Genomic DNA, 19,419 nt, shown 5'->3' on the forward strand with positions numbered 1-19,419 from the left:
GCTGTGCACTTAACGAGGGCCATTTTTCACAGACCGTACAGCCTGTTGGCTTGTGTGTCCAAGTCCTCACCGCCTCCTTCGAACACGCTGGAGGGACTCCCGCGGGCTCACCGCCCAACCCCGCTGTAATCCTCCTGAGTTTAGGACCCAGTGGCTGCCAGGCAGCCTGGCCCCGCCTCTCCGCGCCTCAGCGCCCGCAGATTGGCAGCTCGGCTCCGCCCCCGCCATGGCTGCCGCCTGCTGCCGGGGCTGCTAACTTGCTGCCGGGGTACTGGTCTCTGCAGCAACTCCCCGGCTGATCTGTCCTCGGGCGGGTGGCGCATGGGTCTCCTCCGAAGCGGGCCCCCGTGCGCTCGGGCCATGGCGCGTCTGGGCGCTGTGCGTTCCCACTACTGCGCGCTGCTGCTGGCCGCGGCGCTGGCCGTCTGTGCCTTCTACTACCTGGGCTCGGGCCGGGAGACCTTCTCCAGCGCCACCAAGAGGCTGAAGGAGGCCCGCGCCGGGGCCCCTGCTGCGCCCTCGCCGCCGGTGCTGGAGCTGGCCCGGGGATCCTTGGCGCCGGCCCCGGGCGCTAAGGCCAAGAGCCTGGAGGGCGGCGGGGCCGGGCCGGTGGACTACCACCTGCTGATGATGTTCACCAAGGCCGAACACAATGCCGCGTTGCAGGCCAAGGCCCGCGTCGCCCTCCGCTCCCTGCTGCGCCTCGCTAAGTTCGAGGCGCACGAGGTGCTTAACCTGCACTTCGTAAGCGAGGAGGCCAGCCGCGAGGTGGCCAAGGGCCTGCTGCGGGAGCTGCTGCCGCCTGCCGCCGGCTTCAAATGCAAGGTGAGCGGGGCCCCAGCTAGAGGCTCCGGGTAGGTGACTCGGTCTGTGTGGGACCCGGCCTGGATCCAGGGGTCAGGAGAGAGGTGTCTTATTTGCGATGCCCATGGCCAGTGCCAGCAGAAGCCTAACCCCTTAACCCGTACCCTGCCCGAATTGTGCGTTCATAGCACGCTGCGGGCATGGTCCGGGGGGCGTGTCTCGGGGGCCTCTATTAGCTGACTTCCTTGATCCGAGCCTCCCTTTAACTGCGGCCCCTGGAGAATCGGCACGCCCCCTCTTTCCTGGCGTGGTTGATTTCAGCGGTCAGTGCCTTTAGTCTGCCCCTCTTTATATTCTTCTCAGTCTTTGACTTTTGAGGATGGAGCAGGTCACTTGAAGGTGCAGCGTCTGCTGGACAAGATCTTAGGCCACTTGAGTTGTTCAGATTACAGTGACATTTCTCATAGCTCTAAGGCTTTCAGTTGAAACTGGTCCGGCCCAAACCCAGCCCATGTGAACCATTTCATCTCCTCAGTGTGCCTCCTTCTTCCCTTCTCTTCAGGGTCATGAACCCATTTAGAGAAGCAGCGAGTTCCTCCCAGCAAGAAAGTGCTCCAAGAGGTAAGGATATAAGATCTGGAGAGGGCAGAGCAGGGCTAGTCGTCTTGTTCCAGGCTGGACTGACTGGCTCTGCTTGTGAGAGATTGTATTCCTCAGGCAGTCAGCTCAGTCGCTCAGTCGTGTCCGACTCTTTGCGACCCCATGGACTGCAGCACACCAGGCTTCCCTGCCCATCACCAACTCCCAGAGTCTGCTCAAACTCATGTCCATCTGGTCAGTGATGCCATCCAACCATCTCATCCCCGTTGTCCCCTTTTCCTCCTGCCTTCAGTCTTTCCCAGCATCAGGGTCTTTTACAATGAATCGGTCCTTTGCATCAGGTGGCCAAAGTATTGGAGTATTTCAGCTTCAGCATCAGTCCTTCCAATGAATATTCAGGACTGATTTCCTTTAGAATTGACTGGCTGGATCTCCTTGCAGTCCACGCTTAGTGTTAATGGCCTCAGTTAAATTACATATCTCAGTTAAAATTACATATTATATATTTATACATTATATAAATTACATAATAGTTGCCCAGAGGGGATCTAAGGTGTGATTTTGGGATAGAAATAGTGTGCACTAAATCACTCCAGTCATGTCCGGCTCTATGTGACCCAATGGACTGTAGCCCACCAGGCTCCTCTGTCCCTGTCCAATCGGATTCCCCAGGCAAGAATACTGGAGTGGGTTGCCATGCCCTCCTCCAAGTGATCTTCCCGACCCAGGGATTGAACCCGTGTCTCATGTCTCCTGAGTTGGCAGGTGGGTTCTTAGTAGGTGATCTTAAAGGATGGAGACTGGTGGTGGGGGGAGGGGCTGTAAGATTAGAGTAGTGTACCATGTGTTTGTGCTGGGTGAGTGACTAAGGGGAGCCAGGGCTGGCCTCCTGCAGGGTTCAGGGGCTGTCGTTGTTTGTTTTTGGCAGCACTGCACAGTCTGTGGGATCTGAGTTCCCCGACCTGTGTCCCTTGCAGTGGAAGTTCAGTCTTAACCACTGGACCTCTAGGGAACTCCCTCTTCTGTTGTTGTTGTCTGCAGAATCAAGTCCTCCTTTCTTGGCAGGGCTGTCTGTTGTGAGGCCGGGCTCTTCAGCCAATCTCCTTGTCCTCCTGCTACTAACTGTATTGAATGTGCCTTTACACAAGCTGTACTCTCTGCCCAGAGTGTCCTTCCTTTCTTCCTGGGCCCTTTACCACTGTTTACGTAGTTTTCACCTTCCCCCAGGAATGCCCCTAGAATTGGGGACAGTCTGTGCTCAGCCCTCCACAGCCCTCTGTTCCAGCTTTCTGCCATAGCATCCAGTCTATGCCCTGCCCAGAACAAATGAGCCCCTCGGGAACACCCACCAGTCATAGCGAGGCACCTGGTCTGGAGTCCATGGTACAGGAGGCCAAGAATCCAGGTCCTAGAGCTTGTGGCTGCAGGGGCCTTGGGATCCACTGTCTGAGATGGGGTCTTTCAGCCTGGGACCCATCCTGATTTCCCTAATTGCAATCTCGGGAGGTAGGGCCTGGCAGCCTGTTCCAGGTGTTCCTTAGGACTCCAGTATTTGAGAATTCCTTTGCTAGTCCAAGGGAGAAAAGCAAGAGCTTCTGATCATAGGGCCAGTCTGGATAGAGCTGCGTGACTGGAGGTGACCCCCCCCTCCCTTTGCCTCTCAGGGCCTCCAGACTTGACTGGCACTCCAGACACAACCTTGTAGACCAACATTGTCGCTGTTTCACTTTCTGAGTCAGAGGTCACAGCCTGGGCCTCTCTGCCCTGCTACTAGGACTCTGCTGTCCCCTTCTTGAGCTCCAGCCACAGTGTCCTGTCATATATCCAACTTTTTCCAGCCTACATGCCTTTGCTTCTTTTGTTCCACCATCAGGATACACTTTCTGTGTGCATCGCTAAGTCTCGCCCATCTTCAGATACCGTCTCCTTGTTGGAGCCATCCAAGGAACCTCTATTCGAAAGGCACGTCTTCCTCATGTACCTCGCTTGTGTGGTGGACTGCGTGTCTTCTTATCTCCGGTCCCTGTGCCTGGAACATAGTAAATACAGGTCTAGGGCAAGTCCAGGCTCAGGGCCGGGTGCCCTCCTTGGAGTTTGTGTTTCATGCTCCAACTCTTTCCCTCTGCTGACCCTAGTTCCGACAGCCAGAGCCATCACTCAAGGCCTGAGGCAGCTGCAGATGACCTGAAAGAACTGATACCACCCCACCAAGGCATGAGGAATGAGGGTCTGGGGGCTTCTGACTTGATGGCTGTGTTCAGATAAGGGTTTGTCATTTTCAGCTAAATTGCTTTTATTCCTTTTATTTTTTTTGTGAATCTGTTTTCTGTGTGGCCACAGTCATCTCTGCCCGGCCCTCAGGAGCCCACCATGTATGCTTAAGTCCCCTGAATGACTGAGAATCTGCTGTGTGTCGGACCCTAAAGCCACAACTGTAGGGAACACAGATGGGGCAGGTACAGCCCCTGACACCAGGCACCCCTGGTGCTTAGCATCACCCCATGCATAGCCTGTCCCATTGCTGAACCTGCTGGACTGGGCATGAGATAGTCCTGAGGGAGGGAGACAGCACTTGAGTCTAAACCACAGGTGGCAGTGACTATTTGGGTGATGTGGGGGACCCCTCTCAGGGCCTCCCAGGCCTCCTCTCAAAGGAAGATTGAACCCCTGCTTCCCTCGGAGAGGTGAGGATTAAATGCTGCCTTGTGCACTGCAGGCGACCCTGTGCGGCTGTGTCCATTGTGTGTCTAGTCTCACAACACTCTTCCTGTGCGGCTGTGTCCATGGTGGTATGTCTCGTCTCACAACACTCTTCTGCTCTGCTGCCTTCTGGGGACTCAGCACCGGCGGGCCCTGCAGCCATTGCCTCCCTCCTTGTTGGGGTGGCCAGCCCCCTGCAGAGGCTGAGGGGGACTTCCCCAGAGCTGTGGGGACACCCTCAGGCACGCAGCATGGTTGCTTCTCGTGCTGTTCTGTCCCTCAGAGAGTGGCCGCTCAGAAAAACTGTCTCTGAGCCTCATTTCTGAGGCAGCTGCCACCCTATGAGCCTTCATTGTCTTTCCCGTCACCTTGTTGGTTGCATGCGCTCATTTGTTCGCTCATTCAGCAGATGTTATTGAGCGCTTATCCTGCTCCAGGCACTATTCTGGGTGCCAGTGGCCAGCAGGAACAGAGCCAGGTCCCTGCCCTCGTGGAGCTTACATCCCAGGGCTGTCGGGGTGTGGAGGAGGTTGGCTCAAACAGATGAACAGAAGTCCTCACAGAGTAAGTCAGATCATGATCCTGGAGAGAAAAGTCAAGGTGGATAAGGACACAGGGAGGGTCCGTGTGTCAGGGTGGGGAGTTGTGGGCCGTTTTGCACAGGTGGGCAGGGAAGGCCTCACAGATACTGTTAACATCTGAGCAGGGGCTGAAGGGAGCGAGAAGAAGAGCTATTTGAACATCCAGAAACAAGTTTGAGAAAGTCACTACCCTGTTTCCTAGTTTGCATTCTTTCCCTCCCTACTAGAGCATCATGTCCACAAGGGCAGGGCATTACTACCCTCTTGGTCTGCTGGGGTGGACAGCCACCCCTGTTTCTGGCCTGAGTTGGGAGTGACAGACAGACACAGGGACAGGTGCCTCTCAGATCTAGAACACAGGCCAGACAGACTTCTGGAGGGACAGGCTGCTCTGGACAGCAGCTGGCCGCCCTGCAGGGAGGGGCAGACTCTTCAAGGCTAATCCCAGAGGAGAAGAGAACCAGACAGACCTGCCTGCGAAATTCGACCCTTACTGCAGTTTCTCCTCCTTCCCTAAGGGAGGCGGTAATATGTCAGGTGGGGAAAGGAGGGCTGGGGAGCGGCAGGAGGTGGGAGTGCTGGTCTGCTGGGGCACAGATGGCATGAAACCATGGATGGAGTTCTCTCTTCCTCCATCACTGTTACATTTTTAGCACAGTTCCTGGCATATTCTAGGCTCTCAGAAATATTTTATAGTCGACTGATTGATAGCTGTGTTAATTAAACCTGAGAAATCACAGAAGGGTTCTCGGTGTGCTGCCCCGGTACATCAAAATTCAGCCATCTCAGAGCACGAGGCTGGGTTGCTCCATCTCCAGATGACAAGTTAGGAACAGGAAGGAGGCCTCGTGCTTTCTGCACTTAGAAGTGACCACTAGATTCCAGGAGGAGCGTGCTGAGGACTTGGGGTAACGAGACAAAAGTTAAATCTCTTTGCACGCCTTTTTTGAATTTGCAGTTTCTTTTATTGCAAAAGGAAAACTGTGAGTCACTTTGAAAAGCCCCAGCTCATAGTTGGGCCTCTAAAGAAGCCTGAGGGTAAAAGCCTCAATGCTGGCTTCTCAGTGAAGCTAATGACGAACAGGTGACATTGCAACGCAGATTCCCCCGCCTGTCATGGCAGCAGGTACCTTGACCAGAAGTAAACTTTTGACTAAGTTATGACCATCTGGGAAAGAAGTGATCAAAGAAGTGTATCCTGAAGTGAGATGCTCTTTGAAAAGACTAGATGACATTTTATACTCTAAAATTTAGAGAATTTACCAAATGCAATGGGACTCTTAAATTATAATACATTCATGATACAACTGTAGTAATGTACCAATGTATGTTTCTCATGGGAAACTTTAGTCATGGATCTGTAGGGAAGAACTTTGTATAGTATTATTGTATCATGAACTCTGGATAACTTCACAGATATGTTTTAAAGTTTTAAGGTAAAGTCCATCCATAACTAAGACCAGCGATCGTCGTGCATACCTGATACCTGGGTGAGTTGGGCTTCCCTGGTGGCTCAGTGGTAAAGAACCTACCTGAAATGCAGGAAACTCAGGTTTGATTCCTGGATCAGGGAGATCCCCTGGAGGAGAGCATGGCAATCCCCTCCAGTATTCCTGCCTGGAAAATCCCATGGACACAGGAGTTTAGTGGGCTACAGTCCATGGGGTCACAAAGAGTAGGACATGACTAAAGCAACTGAGCACAGCGTGCACTGGGTGATTTGCAAATACTGTGGGGGCTTCAGTGCATGAATGAAATGTTCCAGCTTAGGGTAGCAGTCATTCTTCATGATCACTTGACTGCTCTCTGTTCCAATAGGTCATTTTTGAAAAACTGATGATTACATTTTCTTGCAATTCAAAAAGCTTGAGATATAATTCATGTCTCATGAAATTCACCCTTTAAAATATACAATTCAACAAAACTTGAAAAATCTGAGGTCTCCCTTCCTATGACATTGTCACAGATCATTGACATGCAGTTCTATCATGATGTCATTAGGATCAGAAATACATCTTATTAGCCGCTTTGTAGATAGCTTAATTGGAGAAGGAAATGGCAACCCACTCCAGTGTTCTTGCCTGGAGAGTCCCAGGGACGGGGGAGCCTGGTGGGCTTTTGTCTGTGGGGTCACACAGAGTCGGACAGGACTGAAGTGACTTAGCAGCAGCAGCAGCAGCAGATAGCTTAATATTTAAAAATATATAGTGGTTTTAACACATTCACCAACTTGTTCAGTTCTGATCACTAATTCCAGAGCATTTCAACACCCCAGAAAAGAAACTGTGCCCATCAGCACTCATTCCCCCTTCTCCCTTTCCTCTCAGCCCTGGCATCCATGAACCTGCTTTCTATAAATCTGCTTGTTCTGAACATTTCATATAAATAGACCTTTACTTCTGACTTCTTTCACTTACGCGATGTTTTTAAGGTTTATGTTGTGTATGTGTCAGTTCTTCATGCCTTTTTATTGTTGAATAATATTCTGTTGTATGGCTATACCACATTTTTACTTATTCATTCATTAGTTGATGGACATTTGAGTTTCTACTTTTTGGCTATCATGAATAAATTGCTGTGAATATTCATTTACAAATTTTTGTGTGGATATATTTTCAGATCTCTTGGGTATATACCTGGGTATGGAAGGGCTTGGTCATATGGTAACTGTGAGGAGCTGCCAGAATTTTCCAGAGTAGTGTATTATTATTTTACATTCCCAGCAGCTATGTATGAAGGTTCCAGTTTCTCCACATGCTCACTAGCACTTGTCTGTATTGATTATTGCCATCTTACTGGGTGTGAGGTAGCATCTCATTGTGGTTCTGATTTCCTTTTCCCTAATGACTAAAGATGAGATGATTACACATTGATAAGGACAGCCAAATAAATATATTTGGTATTTTTCTTACATATTTAAGGGCTTCCCTGATAGCTCAGTTGGTAAAGAATCTACCTGTAATGCAGGACATCCCGGTTCGATTCCTGGGTTGGGAAGATCTGCTGGAGAAGGGATAGGCTATCCAGTCCAGTATTCTTGGACTTCCCCGGTGGCTCAGCTGGTAAAGAGTCTGCCTGAAATGTGGGAAACCTCGATTCGATCACTGGGTTGGGAAGATCCCCTGGAGATGGGAAAGGCTACCCACTCCAGCATTCTGGCCTGGAGAATTCCGTGGACTGTATAGTCCATGGGGTTGCAAAGAGTTGGACACGACTGCACGACTTTCACTTTACTAACTCTATGCCTAAAATCAATGAGGTGGTGTTAGTGGTATGAATACTTGATTAGGAGAATTGTAACAATATTTGTTCAGCACTTTAGAGCTTATGGAAGTGCTTGCACAAATGTTTCACCTGAGCATCAACGTGACTGGTGAAGGAGCCTCTAAGGCTGAGACATTGGTGCTTTACTTGAGATCCCACACTAAGAAGTGGGGCTGGACTGTGACATGTGCTTTGGGGAGTAGGAGGCAGGACAAGACAGGGAGCCATTGAGGGGCACAATCTGTATCATCCCCCTGCCCAGATTCTCTGAATAGACTGTGCTTGTTGCCATCATCGCTCCGCAGAGCCTTGCAGAATCACCAAGCACTGGAGCAGGCAGGAAGCTCTGACCCTCTGGGTGCAGTGTCCTCCCGGTGAGCAGGGCTGGGGTTAGAACCAGCCTGGGCCCTTCCATCTTCTATTTGAGTGTCAGTGTTTTCAGCGGCCTCTCTGAACTCCAGGGCAGAGTGGACAGGATACAGGGTCGTTTCACCATCCCAGTGGAGTCTCTTCCTGTGTTTCCAAGGATCCCTCAGGCTGGAAAGGGGAGGGGAGGCACCTCTGATCTTTAGCAGGCCAAACCTCTGCTCTTCCCTCGGGGCCAACTTTACAGCTGTCCAGTGCCTGAGAGCACCAGAGAGTTAGTTTTGGGTGAGCTGTAACATTGCTCCAAGGGAAATCACCTGTTTGGGGGTGCACGCTGGGGGCAGTTTCAGGGCTAGCATCAGCGCGCCGGCCTCCCAGGCCAGAAGGAGGAGGAGCTGCAGGAAGGCAGCCCACACTGGACCACGTCTGGTCTCCTTGCTGGTCACCGCATCCTCCCCGACACCCAGTAGGGGGAGAGCTTGCCCTGCTGCTCCCGGGCAGAGTCACTTCTGCCCATCGAGTCGCGTGCAGCGCCACGCACGGCCACTGGAGGGCGCCGCCGCCCCGCGTTTGCTCGGCCGGAGCCCGGGCCCTTCTCTGCCTCTCCTTCCACCGGGGAAGCCTGGGGCGCAGTCCTAGCTGGTTTTGTTAATTCTCCACGAGCGTCCCCCTTTCTCACTGCCTCCGCCACAACGTCGCTCGGTGTTTTAGAAAGGAAGACCGAAATGAAAGGCAGTCTGCCTGGCGGTAATGGGTAGTCGTTTCCTTCCCGCGCCGGGTGTAAGCCTGTTTTGATCAGGCCCTTTGGAAAAAGCGGGTGAGAAACAAGCTGGCGAGGCTGGATTCTGGGCGGGGAAGGCTGCCACGCTTCCCTGCAGCATAGAAGGAAGAGTGTGGATGGCGGCGCGGTGTGCTTCTGCGCCTCCCGAGCCTCCGTGCTCCTCCTTGGTCCGTGCCCTATGAGCACTGTTCCGGGACAGCTACTCAGCCTCCCAGGGCGCCTCCTTTGTCCGGTCTGGGGTGCCCGTCACGCCTAGCACGGACCCTCTGGTGAAGGGAGGGGAACTGTGTCTCTTGGAGCAGCTTGAGGGTGGAGTCCCTCTCACCTTGGATAAGTTCACCAGAGCCCCAGGGTTTGCATTGGGGCCATGCCCCCAGGTATCCAGGCTCTTAGTGGGGACTTGGGCAAGGGGACCGCATAGTAAAGAGGGTGCTGTTGACCTGGGTGCTGGGCCTGACGGGACCCTTGTTGCCTAACTGCCGGGAGCCTCCATGTCCTCAGCTGTCAGATGGGCTTGGATTCTCTCTTTACACCCTTCCTGGTCCAGGGCTCTTGCCTTGGCCTTGGGACCACTCCCACTGGCTTGTGGGTTGCTTGGGGTCCATCAGGATGGTCAGGCCTGGCCGGGAGAGGCAGCTCTGGGTGCGCTCCTTCCTGTTTCAGGTGCCTGTTCTGAGCAGCTGAGCCAGGCCCTGTAGGCTAGCCCAAAGCCTGCTGTCTTTTAAATTAAAGTCATTTGATTTATTTATTGGGGTAATTATTGTTGAGCCGCTCCAATTAAGTGATCCTCGTGCTGGTGGGTCAGTGTGTCGAGAGGCTCCGGTTCCCCGTGCTGGTCCAGGGTGCACTTTGTTTTCCTTGGGCCTTCTCTTCCTGGCTGGAGCTTGCCACCCTTATCTCCACTAGCCAGGTGTGTCCTGTGCCCGCCAGGGACAGGCCCCTGGGCAGGAGTGCATAGTTCGGGACTTGACACCTGGACTCAAATGCAGTCTGTGACGTTTGGGGACAGTGTAACCCCTCTCAGCCTCCAACCTCCCCAGAGGGCCTTACCAGAGTGGTTATATGGTGAAAATGGGCAACGCTGAGTCCCGGCACACGGCAGGTGGTTGGTTAGTGGTGGCTGCTACTTGTGGTACCTGAGTCGGCACTGGGGGGAGGAGCCTTTTCTCATCAGTTTGGAAGGCTTGGCACCTGTTGGTTCAATTGGAGAGCAGTGATGTGAGTTTGAAAATGAGAGTTCTGCCCAGGTTTATTTCAAGGTGTCTCCGTCTGTTTAGGCTCTTGTGACAAAATACCACAGGCTGGTGGCTTATAAACAATTTCCTGTGAGTAATCAATTTCTGACCACCACCTCTCTCTTCCGCATGTGCCCAGCACAGTTCTGGCTCTGGGCAGAGGCTCAGCAAATGCTAGCTTGCTTTGGCCTGTGTTCTGGAGCAGGTGCTGCTGTTTCTTATCAGGATGGGGAAGCTGGTCTGTGCTTTGCTGTGTCTTCTTTGTGAAGGTTCCTTTCTAGAAGCTTCCAGCATTTAACTTTTCTTAATAGTGTTTTCTCGGTCTGATTGCACACAGCAATTGTCCATAATCTTTTTGGGAATTCAGCAAAGTATAAACTGTAAGTGATTTTGAAAAGCCAGGCTACAGGGTAGACCCAAATCCCCCAGAGCTTACTCATTTCCTTTTCCCATCCATCTCTTTGAGTAGGGTCTTAGGCCTCACCCTCTGGGGCCCACATCCCGTCAGCTGCTGTGAGGGGGCCCTGTTGTACCAGATAACAGTACACGGGGTCCGTGAGACCTGCCCAGACCGTCAGACTCCTTGAGTCCTGGTTACTGTGGGATTGTGAACGGGCTTCACCGGCTCTGGCAGGTGGACGGTGGGTTAGTCATCATTTGATAACTTGCACAGGATTCAGCAGAATACATGCTTTGTTCTGCACGGCCCCGGCCACCCCTGTCTGGGGAACAGGAAGACATGGGGCAGGGGATGCCAGGGTGTCTGGGGCTGGTTTTGTGAGGATGGAGGGGCTGTCTGTGGGTGTCAGGGAACTTGGAATGGCACTCATTGTAATGGGACCCTCCCAGTCTTGCGGAGGAGGGAACTGAGGCAGCTGGGGCCGCAGACTGGCTTGTGTCCTGTCCTTGGCAGGAGGGTCATGATCAGAAGATGGGGCAGTGGAGCCGCAGGGCCCGTGAGGCCCACCCCCTCTGTGCTGCTGGCTGCCGTGTCGCTGTGCTCTCTGAGCTGCCTGGAGGCTCAGGAGCCCCTTTGAGCCTCTGGGACTTTTCTCAGGTGTTTCCTCTCCTGAACGCCCAGCACGCCCTTTATCTGGTTAACCCTTTTCACCCTTCAAGATTAGGCTCTGCTGGGTGCTGATCAGGCTCCCTGGGCAGGACTCGGAGGGGAGGCTGTTCCTGACCACCCCACCTGCGTTGGCTGTCCTCTCCCTAGTGGCGCTGTCCTGAAGTTGGCCCCTGGGCAATTACTCCCGGGGCCCGGGCTGTCTTCTTTCCTTGGGACGTGGTGTAGCACAGGGCCCCGTGGGGTAAGCCCAGCACGAGCCTGCCGGGCGGGCACAGGTGGTCGGCCAAGTGCCCCATTCCTAGACATCCTGTGTGCGCGTGCTCCCACACGGAGGACATGGATGGGGACACTGTGGGCCCCTGGCATCCAGGGAGGCCTCTTGATCTAGATGAAGTCTTCCTCGTACCTTTGAATGCTGGTCCTCCAGGTAGGAAGGTGTCCGGGAAGCCAGCTGGGAAGATCCAGATGTGAGTTGGAGACATCGTCCTGGGTTTCAGAACTCTCCCCATGGGTTACTACGCAGAGCTGCTGATGCTGGTCTGGAGGAGGTGGGAGGGATTGGCCTCTCTCTCCCCTTATGCAGGCAAGGGCAGGGGGCGGCAGTGGCCGCTTGGTCTTCCCAGAGCCCCCAGTGGGTGAGCCTGGAGCCTCTCTGGTAAGCCACCGAGCCCCTGCCCATTGGCTCACTCTCCAAGTCCTGCCCAAGGAGCTTGATCTTGGGTCCTAGGGCTCTCCCTGACCCCAGCTTCCACTGGCAAGGCTTCCAGTGTCCCTGAGCCTCAGTTTCTCATCTGTGAGATGGGCAGGCGCATGCTAGCCCTGCTTCTTACCGGCATATTGAAACTGGACGTGGCAAGTTGTAAAACACGTGTTCTTTCCAGGCTTTTCCCGTGTGTGAGGATGGGAGAGTAGGGGAGACTTGACGCTGTTGTTCATCTCTTTCTGGGGTCGCCCCCACCCCCGTCCTGCTCGCCGATTCTACTTTGCCCCTCTGGGAGATACTGGTTGGTTTCCTGGCCACAGCTGCAAGCCAGGCTGCACGCCAAGCCCGGGGACGGGGCGTGGGAGCTCCCTCGGGGCCTCCCAGAGTCAGAGGTGCTCTCACACAGCTGGCGTCAGTTGAGTGGTGGGCCACTGCTGGCCTCCATCTTCCTTCTCTTCCTCAGTCCTGGGAGGAGGGAGGGCTTCTCCCCGAGGGAGAGGTTTCCCAGCTGAGGATCCCAAGCCCAAAGCAGGTTCAGAGCTTGGGCTCTGAGGTGTGGAGCCGGGATGGGAGCCGATCTTTCTGGCGGGTGAGCTCTGGGCGCTAAGCCCTGTGATGTCAGTTCTGGGGCTTCATTCCTGGCCCTCCAAACGGGGTGTTCTCAGAGAGCTGGCGTCCCCCCAGGAGGGTTTCCATGGTGCCCTCTGCTCGCTGGGGCCTCACACACGTGGCCTCTTCCCCTCTTCACCGGGTGGTGTGAGGAGAGCAGGTCCCCTCAACCTGCTGCGGTGGGTCCCTCATTCCTCCTTCAAGTTCTGCCCTGGGGACCATCCTCTGCTGAGGATGTGGCATGTTTGGTATGGGTTTGGAGCCCCACTTCCGTCTTGTGGCAGCAGGTCCAAGAAGTCAGGGCTGGAGGTGGCTGGAAGGGCCGTGAAGTCCTGTCCCTGTCTGTTACCTTGTGAGGAAATGGGCCCAGAGAGGCCGGGTGACGGCTCAAGGCCACACGGCCGTCAGCGGACAGGGTCTGGGGCCCGCTTTCCTTCCCATGCTGACTCCCTGCCTGCTGTCCGTTTTGTTTGTTCTGAAGCCAGTTCCTGAGCTGTGCTGGTCTCTGTGTGTGTGTCTTCTGTTTTGCCGTTAGCCTGAGACAGTTTTCAGATCTCACCCACCTGTGACTGCCTGTGTTTTGTGTACGTTGAATGGCCTTGCTGCCCGATCCACTGAGCAGCTACTCCGGAGTGCAGCTGATAGGGCCTCCTCAGATGCAGGCCCCAGGGCGTGTGTGTGTGTGTGTGTGTGTGTGTGTGTGTGTCACTGAGCGTGTGTAAGTGTGTGTGTGTGGAGGGGGCCTGAGCCTGTGTGAGTGTGTGGAGGGGGTGCTGAGTGTGTGTATGTGTGTGTGAGTCTGTGGAGGGGGCCTGAGTGTGTGTGGGGTGGGGCTGAGTGTGTGTGTGTGTGTGTAGTGGGTGCTGAGCCTGTGTGAGAGTGTGTGTGTGTGGAGGGGCTGAGCCTGTGTGTGTGTGTATGTGTCACTGAGCGTGTGTGTGTGTGTGTGTGGAGGGGGCCTGAGCCTGTGTGAGTGTGTGGAGGGGGTGCTGAGTGAGTGTATGTGTGTGTGAGTCTGTGGAGGGGGGCTGAGTGTGTGTGGGGGTGTGTGTGTGTGTGTGGAGGGGGCTGAGCCTGTGTGAGTGTGTGTGGAGGGGGCTGAGTGAGTGTGTGTGTGTTTGGGGGGTGGAACTGATAGGATCCCACTGCTGTCCCCCGCCTGAGTCTGCACCCTGTCAAGCCCAGTCCTGCTGTGTCACAGGATCTCTGGGTGTCAGAAAGTGGGCTGCCCGCTGTGGGAGCTGACGTGTGTGGCGCAGGAGGCACTCTGGCCCTCTCTCTGATTTACCATCCACCTGGCCGCACCTGGCGAGTCCAGCCTGCCCGGAGCCCTGTTGCCTTAGCCGGTCTCAGGGGTGCCTCTGTCCCCCGCTGCTGCCTGCAGTGCTGTTGAGGCCGCCAGGCCCTGACGGCGGGCTCCGCGTTGGTTCTCCCCACTCCAGGTACAGCCTGGCACAGGGGTGGGCAGGAGCGTCTCTAGTGAGCATGGTGTGGGCTTCAGAGAGGCCTGGGAGGGTCCCAGGTCCACCTGATCCCTCCGGGAGGCAGTGGGGAGTGGTCTGCCTTCTCCGAGCAGCTTCCTCACGCGCATAGGGGCGCGGTCTTGCACCCCACCTCACCACGTTGTCGTGGGGATGAGAAGACATGACTTAATGTGTCTAGAGGACCTGTGTGTGACCAGGACAGTGGACTCGGGGTCTGCGGTGGCCCTGAGGCACGGGGGCCCCCTCCTCCATGAAGCCCATCCAGGTCTGCCTCCTGCCTGCCAGCGGCAGTATGCTGTCTGGGTCTGCCCCCTGGAAACCCCCTCGTGCCCTGCCTCGCTGGTCTGCACCTGCCCATCCTGGGTCCCAGGTCAGATCCTGGTGTAGGTGGCCATGCCCCGGCCTGCGCTGTGTGGGCCAGCTGCCTGGATGCTCAGGTTTGTCTTACAGAAGAGCCACGTTTGGCAGAGAGGTGGCCTGGGCTGCACACTTTTATTACGTTCGGTGTAGGTGCTGAGCGAGAGGGTGGCTGAGCCATGGGACCCGCCGAGCTGCCTTACCCCCGTGACCCCTGCCTCTCTCACAGTGGGGGAGGGACAAGCTTTCTGCTCACGAGAGCAGCTCGTGGGAAGGAGACCTTGCTCTGGGGGCACCTCAGAGGGAGGTGGATCTGTGCCCTGTGGTTGACAGGGCAAGCTGCTGGCGATTTTGGCTGCTGCTGATCTGTGTTAAGATGAGTTTAACTTGTGGCCAGTGTGGAGTGAGACTTTGGTCCTGGTCCCCAGGGATGGGCAGTGCGGACACCTGAGACACGGCCGAAGTTTCAGATCCCCGATCGCCCACCCACTCAGGGTCCGGCTGTGCTGTGGGTCAATCAGCCAGGAGCAGGCAATAAATGGACGGCGCGTGGGTGCCCAGCTACTTTCTGCCAGCCTCGGGGGCACAGGTCACCTGCAGTCCACAGTGGACAGGGCTCCCTGGTGTGAGCTTGTCTGAGAGTCTCACTTCCATGGGTTCCTGTCTGAAACCAGCCTGGTTGGTGATCCCCTTTGGCAGCGGGGCTGGGGTGTTACAGAGTGGCGAGCAGTGTTGGCAGAGGAAGTGAGGTGTTAGGGGGTCAGTTGTGTTTCGTTGTCCATTCTTCTGACTCCTTGAGCATCTTTTGCTTTGGCCAGAAATGCGAGCAACTGAAGTTGGTCACTGATACAGCTCTCAGAGGGTCGCATGACTTTTGAGAGCAAATGTGGAATGAAAGCGTTCCTCTTTACCACGGGGAAAGCTCTGTCTCAAGTCCCTGGTCTAGGAGGTGAAATAGGATCTTGCTGTCTCACTGCCTGTTTTTGGGAGCTATTGACATCCAGCCCTGTTCTGTGATGTGCTCAGTGTCTGGAAGGGATTTCCGGAAGTCTTTGGGGGATCTGGAAACATGGGAACCTTCTTGCAACCCCGTGAGAGTATTCAGCTTTGAGGAATCAAGAGTCCTGGGCTTTGGGGGGTGTGAGGTTGCTCCCACTTTTTTGTCATCACAAACATTGCTGCTGTGACCATTTGGGTGACCATCTCCCCATAGAGACGAGCTTGAGCTTCTGCAGTCTTCACACCTGGAAGGGTCTTCCCTGGTCCAGGGGTCTGTGCACCTTCCCGGATGCTGCTCAGTGCTTCCCCGGCGTGGTGGTTCCCCTGCCTGTTCCAAGTTCTGCTGAGTACCTGGTGTAGACTCCCTTTTCCTGGGTGGGTCTGGCTGCCTTTGTTTTGGGAAGTGGAGACCTGAGGGCAGCTTTGTGGACAGACTCGAGTGTTCTCAGTGCCACTGCAAGCCTTCTGGTCTAGTGGAGACCTGACCTGCTCTTCCCCAGCATTTTCCGAGTCTCTTAGAGGAGGTACCTCCAGCTGCAGGTGTAGCGCCTCTGTCTGGGGACCCGGGGGGCCTGGCTTCGGGACTAGCTGCCATGGGCCGTGTAACGGGGGGAGACCAACACACCCCTCTTTGGGCCTCACTGTCCCTCTCTGAGACGTGAGGGCTTGAATCAGTGACTTGTACATATAGGCTCTTGCTCTGTATGTGTTGCTCACCCACCTCGCATTTTGTGACTTGCAGAGGGGTCCCCACTGTCGTGGGCACAGCTGTGGGCCTGAGCTGTGGCAACTGGCAGGTCAGGGTGGAGGCTGGGGGCTGCCTTGCAGGGCGGCAGAGGCCTGGCCCTCACCAGTACCTGGCTGTGCCCTCCGTGGAACAGTCTGTGCGCTCATACAGCTTGAGGGAAGGGCCTCAAATTCCAGGGCTTAAGGCCAGAGCCGATGAATGGTGACAGAGGGGAAGCCAGGGTGCGCGTCTTTCTCAGGCCTGTGTGAGCCCAGATGGTATTGCTGCCGTGTGAAATCCCCACGGAGCCAGTATTTACTGTGTGCCTGGGAGTGTCTGCTCTGTCCTAGGACACTGATACACACGGGCGTGTCCGTGAAGACAGGGAGAGTCAGAGCCCTGCCCTGTGGAGCAGACCTTCTGGGAGGAAGAGGACTGAATGAGCCAGTGATGCTTGTCTGCTTTGCTGCCTGGGACACGTGGAAATAGGCGATCGAAACGGGGTGGGGTTCGTTCCGTCTCTTGGTCGTTCCTTGAGAAGCAGATGAGTACCTTGTACCGCCTCCTCGGAGCTGAGTTAGGAGTTTAGCAGGATGAAGGGGCTGCGAGGCTGTCGCAGTCTTTAGGTGGGAAGCGGGGGCTCTGTCACTGAGAAGGTGGCATTGGGCCAGAGGCCTGGAGGGGTGAGGGAGCTGGGAGTGTGTCTGGGTGCCTGGTGGTTTGAGGAGCAGCAGAGAGGGGCCGTGGGCTGCAGTGAAGTCGCTGGGGTGGGGGCCGGGGCAGGAACGGGGCAGGCCTCACGGGAGGAGGGTAGGTCCAGGCCCGCGAGAGCTCTGGCTTTGTCGGAGTGACGGGAGGGGCTGCTTCTGGGTTTTGAGTGGAGAAGGGGCAGTCTGGCTGCTGTGTGGACAGCGTGAAGCGGAGACCTGTCAGCAGGAGGCCAGAGAGAGGATGCTGGCCTGAGTAGGTGGAAGCTGGGGGGTTGTCGGGTGCAGGGGAGGGATGCTGGGCCCATCCGGGAGAAGGGTTCTCTACGCTGGAGTTAATTCAGACATGGGCCTGCGGCCTCTAGAGGGCTGTCAGCGACGTGTGCCTCTCCGACAGAGCTGGGGTTGTGGTGTTTTCATTTAACACTGAATTTTCCTAACAGTAGGATCCAGTTTTTTACAAAATAAGCCAAAGAAACCGCGTGAGAGAGAAAGAAGGGGCAGAAGGAGAGAGGGAAGGCGAGCAGGGACCCCGCAGTGCGTGCGCCCAGTGGCTCAGCGGTGCCGGCTCCCTGCCTCCCCGCGGAGTGTCACTTGCCAGACACCTTTCTCAGTGGGACTCTGCCCTTGGCGAGGGGACAAAATAAGAAAAGCGGAATGAGGGCAGGCCACGGGGGTGGTTGCCATTCTGGAATCAGAAGAGCCTGGGCTCACATCTGGGCCTTGGCCACCGCCCACCACGTCCCCTGGGACGGTGACTTCCCCTCTCCCAGCAGCCACGCCGCCTCCTTCATGAAGGGCGTGGTGTTGATGGCGGTCGGCCGATGGACTCGTGGCTGTCCCCCTTACTTCCTGACCCTTGTTGGGTTTTGTCCCTTCGTGGTCCCGGTTCCTCGTGTGGCAGGGCTCAGAGCAGTGCTGGGAATGGGGCATGGCGGGGGGCCTGCCTTAGCTCGAGGTTAAGGCGGGGGCTCAGTGGACAGGCTGCCGATGGGGAGTCAGGAGACCCAGTCCTGACGTCAGCGTGTGTGACCTTGGGGAGGCAGGGACTCAGCCCGTGGACGCCTCCTGGCCGCCAGTACTGCACTCGACATTTTAAACACATCACCTCACCTTCAAATGGAGGCAATGGACGCGAGCAGAGTCCCCAGAGCCGGGCCATTGACTGTTTCCTTCACGGTTTTTGCCAATATCTTAGAACTGCCTGCAGCATTAGCTGCTTAGTATGTATTTTAAATCGACTCACTCTTTTCCCTCTTAGCCTCTCCTTAGGTGATATCTGTGAAATCATAGTTCTAAAGTGTTTTAATTTTTGCAGTGTTTTGCGTATCAAAGTAAGTCTTTGACTATTAAAGTGCTTGGTTTCTGTGCTTCTTTAGAAGTCCCGTTTGTCCCCTCCAGAACCGGGCGCCACATTTCGGGGAGCACTGAACCAGGGGGTTTCAGGAAACCTCGGAGAGTGGCAGCAACAGAAGATGACGGACACTGTCCTGGCTGCACTGAGCTCAGCTGCGGGCTCCGGGGGCCATGGAGCTCGTGGGCGCCCACTGTGTCCCCACCCCAGAGAGCCAGGAAGGGACGGGGGGTCGTGTGGTCTGAGGGGGAGTGTGGGAGGCCTGGCTGAGGCCACTTTCCTGCCTGCTCAATGGAGACAGGAAGCTGGCTCAGTGCGTCCCTTGGGTGTCACTCACGTAAAACAGCAGTGTTCTTGGGGAGGTCATAGGTCATGGGAGATGGCCACACAAAGAAGTCAAGGGATCTGGTGAAGAAGACCTGACAGCCCTATAGCCGGCTGACTCCTTGGTGGGTGGGTGAGCTCTGACACTTACCCTAAGGTTTCACAAAGCAGACCTTGCTACTGCAGGGTCACTGGGGCTTCCGAGGTGGCTCTGTGGTGAAGAATCTGCCTGCCAATGCAAGGAGACACAAGAGATGTGGGTTTGATCCCTGGGTCGGAAAGATCCCCTGAAGAAGGAAATGGCAACCCACTGCAGTGTTCTTGCCTGGGAAGGAGGCGTCTGGCAAGTTACACTCCACGGGGTCACAAGGAGTCAGATACGACTGAGCACACACACACGCGCTGCAGGGTCCCTGCTCTCCTTCCCTCTCTTCGTCTGTCCCTTCTTTCTCTTTCTGCTTTTTCTTTGGCTTATTTTGTAGAAAACTGGATCCTACTGTTAGGAAAATTCAGTGTTAAATGAAAACAACCCAAATCTCATAATTTATAAAAGAAGTGAATTAAGGAATGATGATACCCAGTGTGTACTGATTATTTGAGCTCACGAAACAAATTCTTTAGTAAGAGCTGGAAAAGATAGGGAGTGACTGGCTGCCTGCAAGAGTGCCTGCTCAGGGCTGAGAGATGGGCCCTGGGAGTGGGAGGCAGGGCGGCAGGTGGTGGGGGCTGGCGTGGCGCTGTGGGCATGGATGGAC

At 55.4% G+C, this 19,419-nt stretch overlaps 1 protein-coding gene across 1 annotated transcript in view; it reads left to right on the forward strand.

Moving 5' to 3' along the window:
* The first annotated feature begins 225 nt into the window (after positions 1 to 225).
* The window catches only part of XXYLT1 (xyloside xylosyltransferase 1), a 182,748-nt gene continuing 163,554 nt past the window's right edge, over positions 226 to 19,419 (forward strand). The window contains exon 1 of the mRNA XM_055407447.2: positions 226 to 825. Within this exon, the coding sequence (XP_055263422.2) occupies positions 322 to 825 (504 nt within the window). The 5' untranslated portion in view covers positions 226 to 321. The remainder of the gene's footprint in view (positions 826 to 19,419) is intronic.

The sequence above is a fragment of the Moschus berezovskii genome, chromosome 1 (genome assembly GCF_049115385.1).
Source record: "Moschus berezovskii isolate FMDL1 chromosome 1, NW_MosBer_1.0, whole genome shotgun sequence".
Lineage (NCBI taxonomy): Eukaryota > Metazoa > Chordata > Mammalia > Artiodactyla > Moschidae > Moschus > Moschus berezovskii.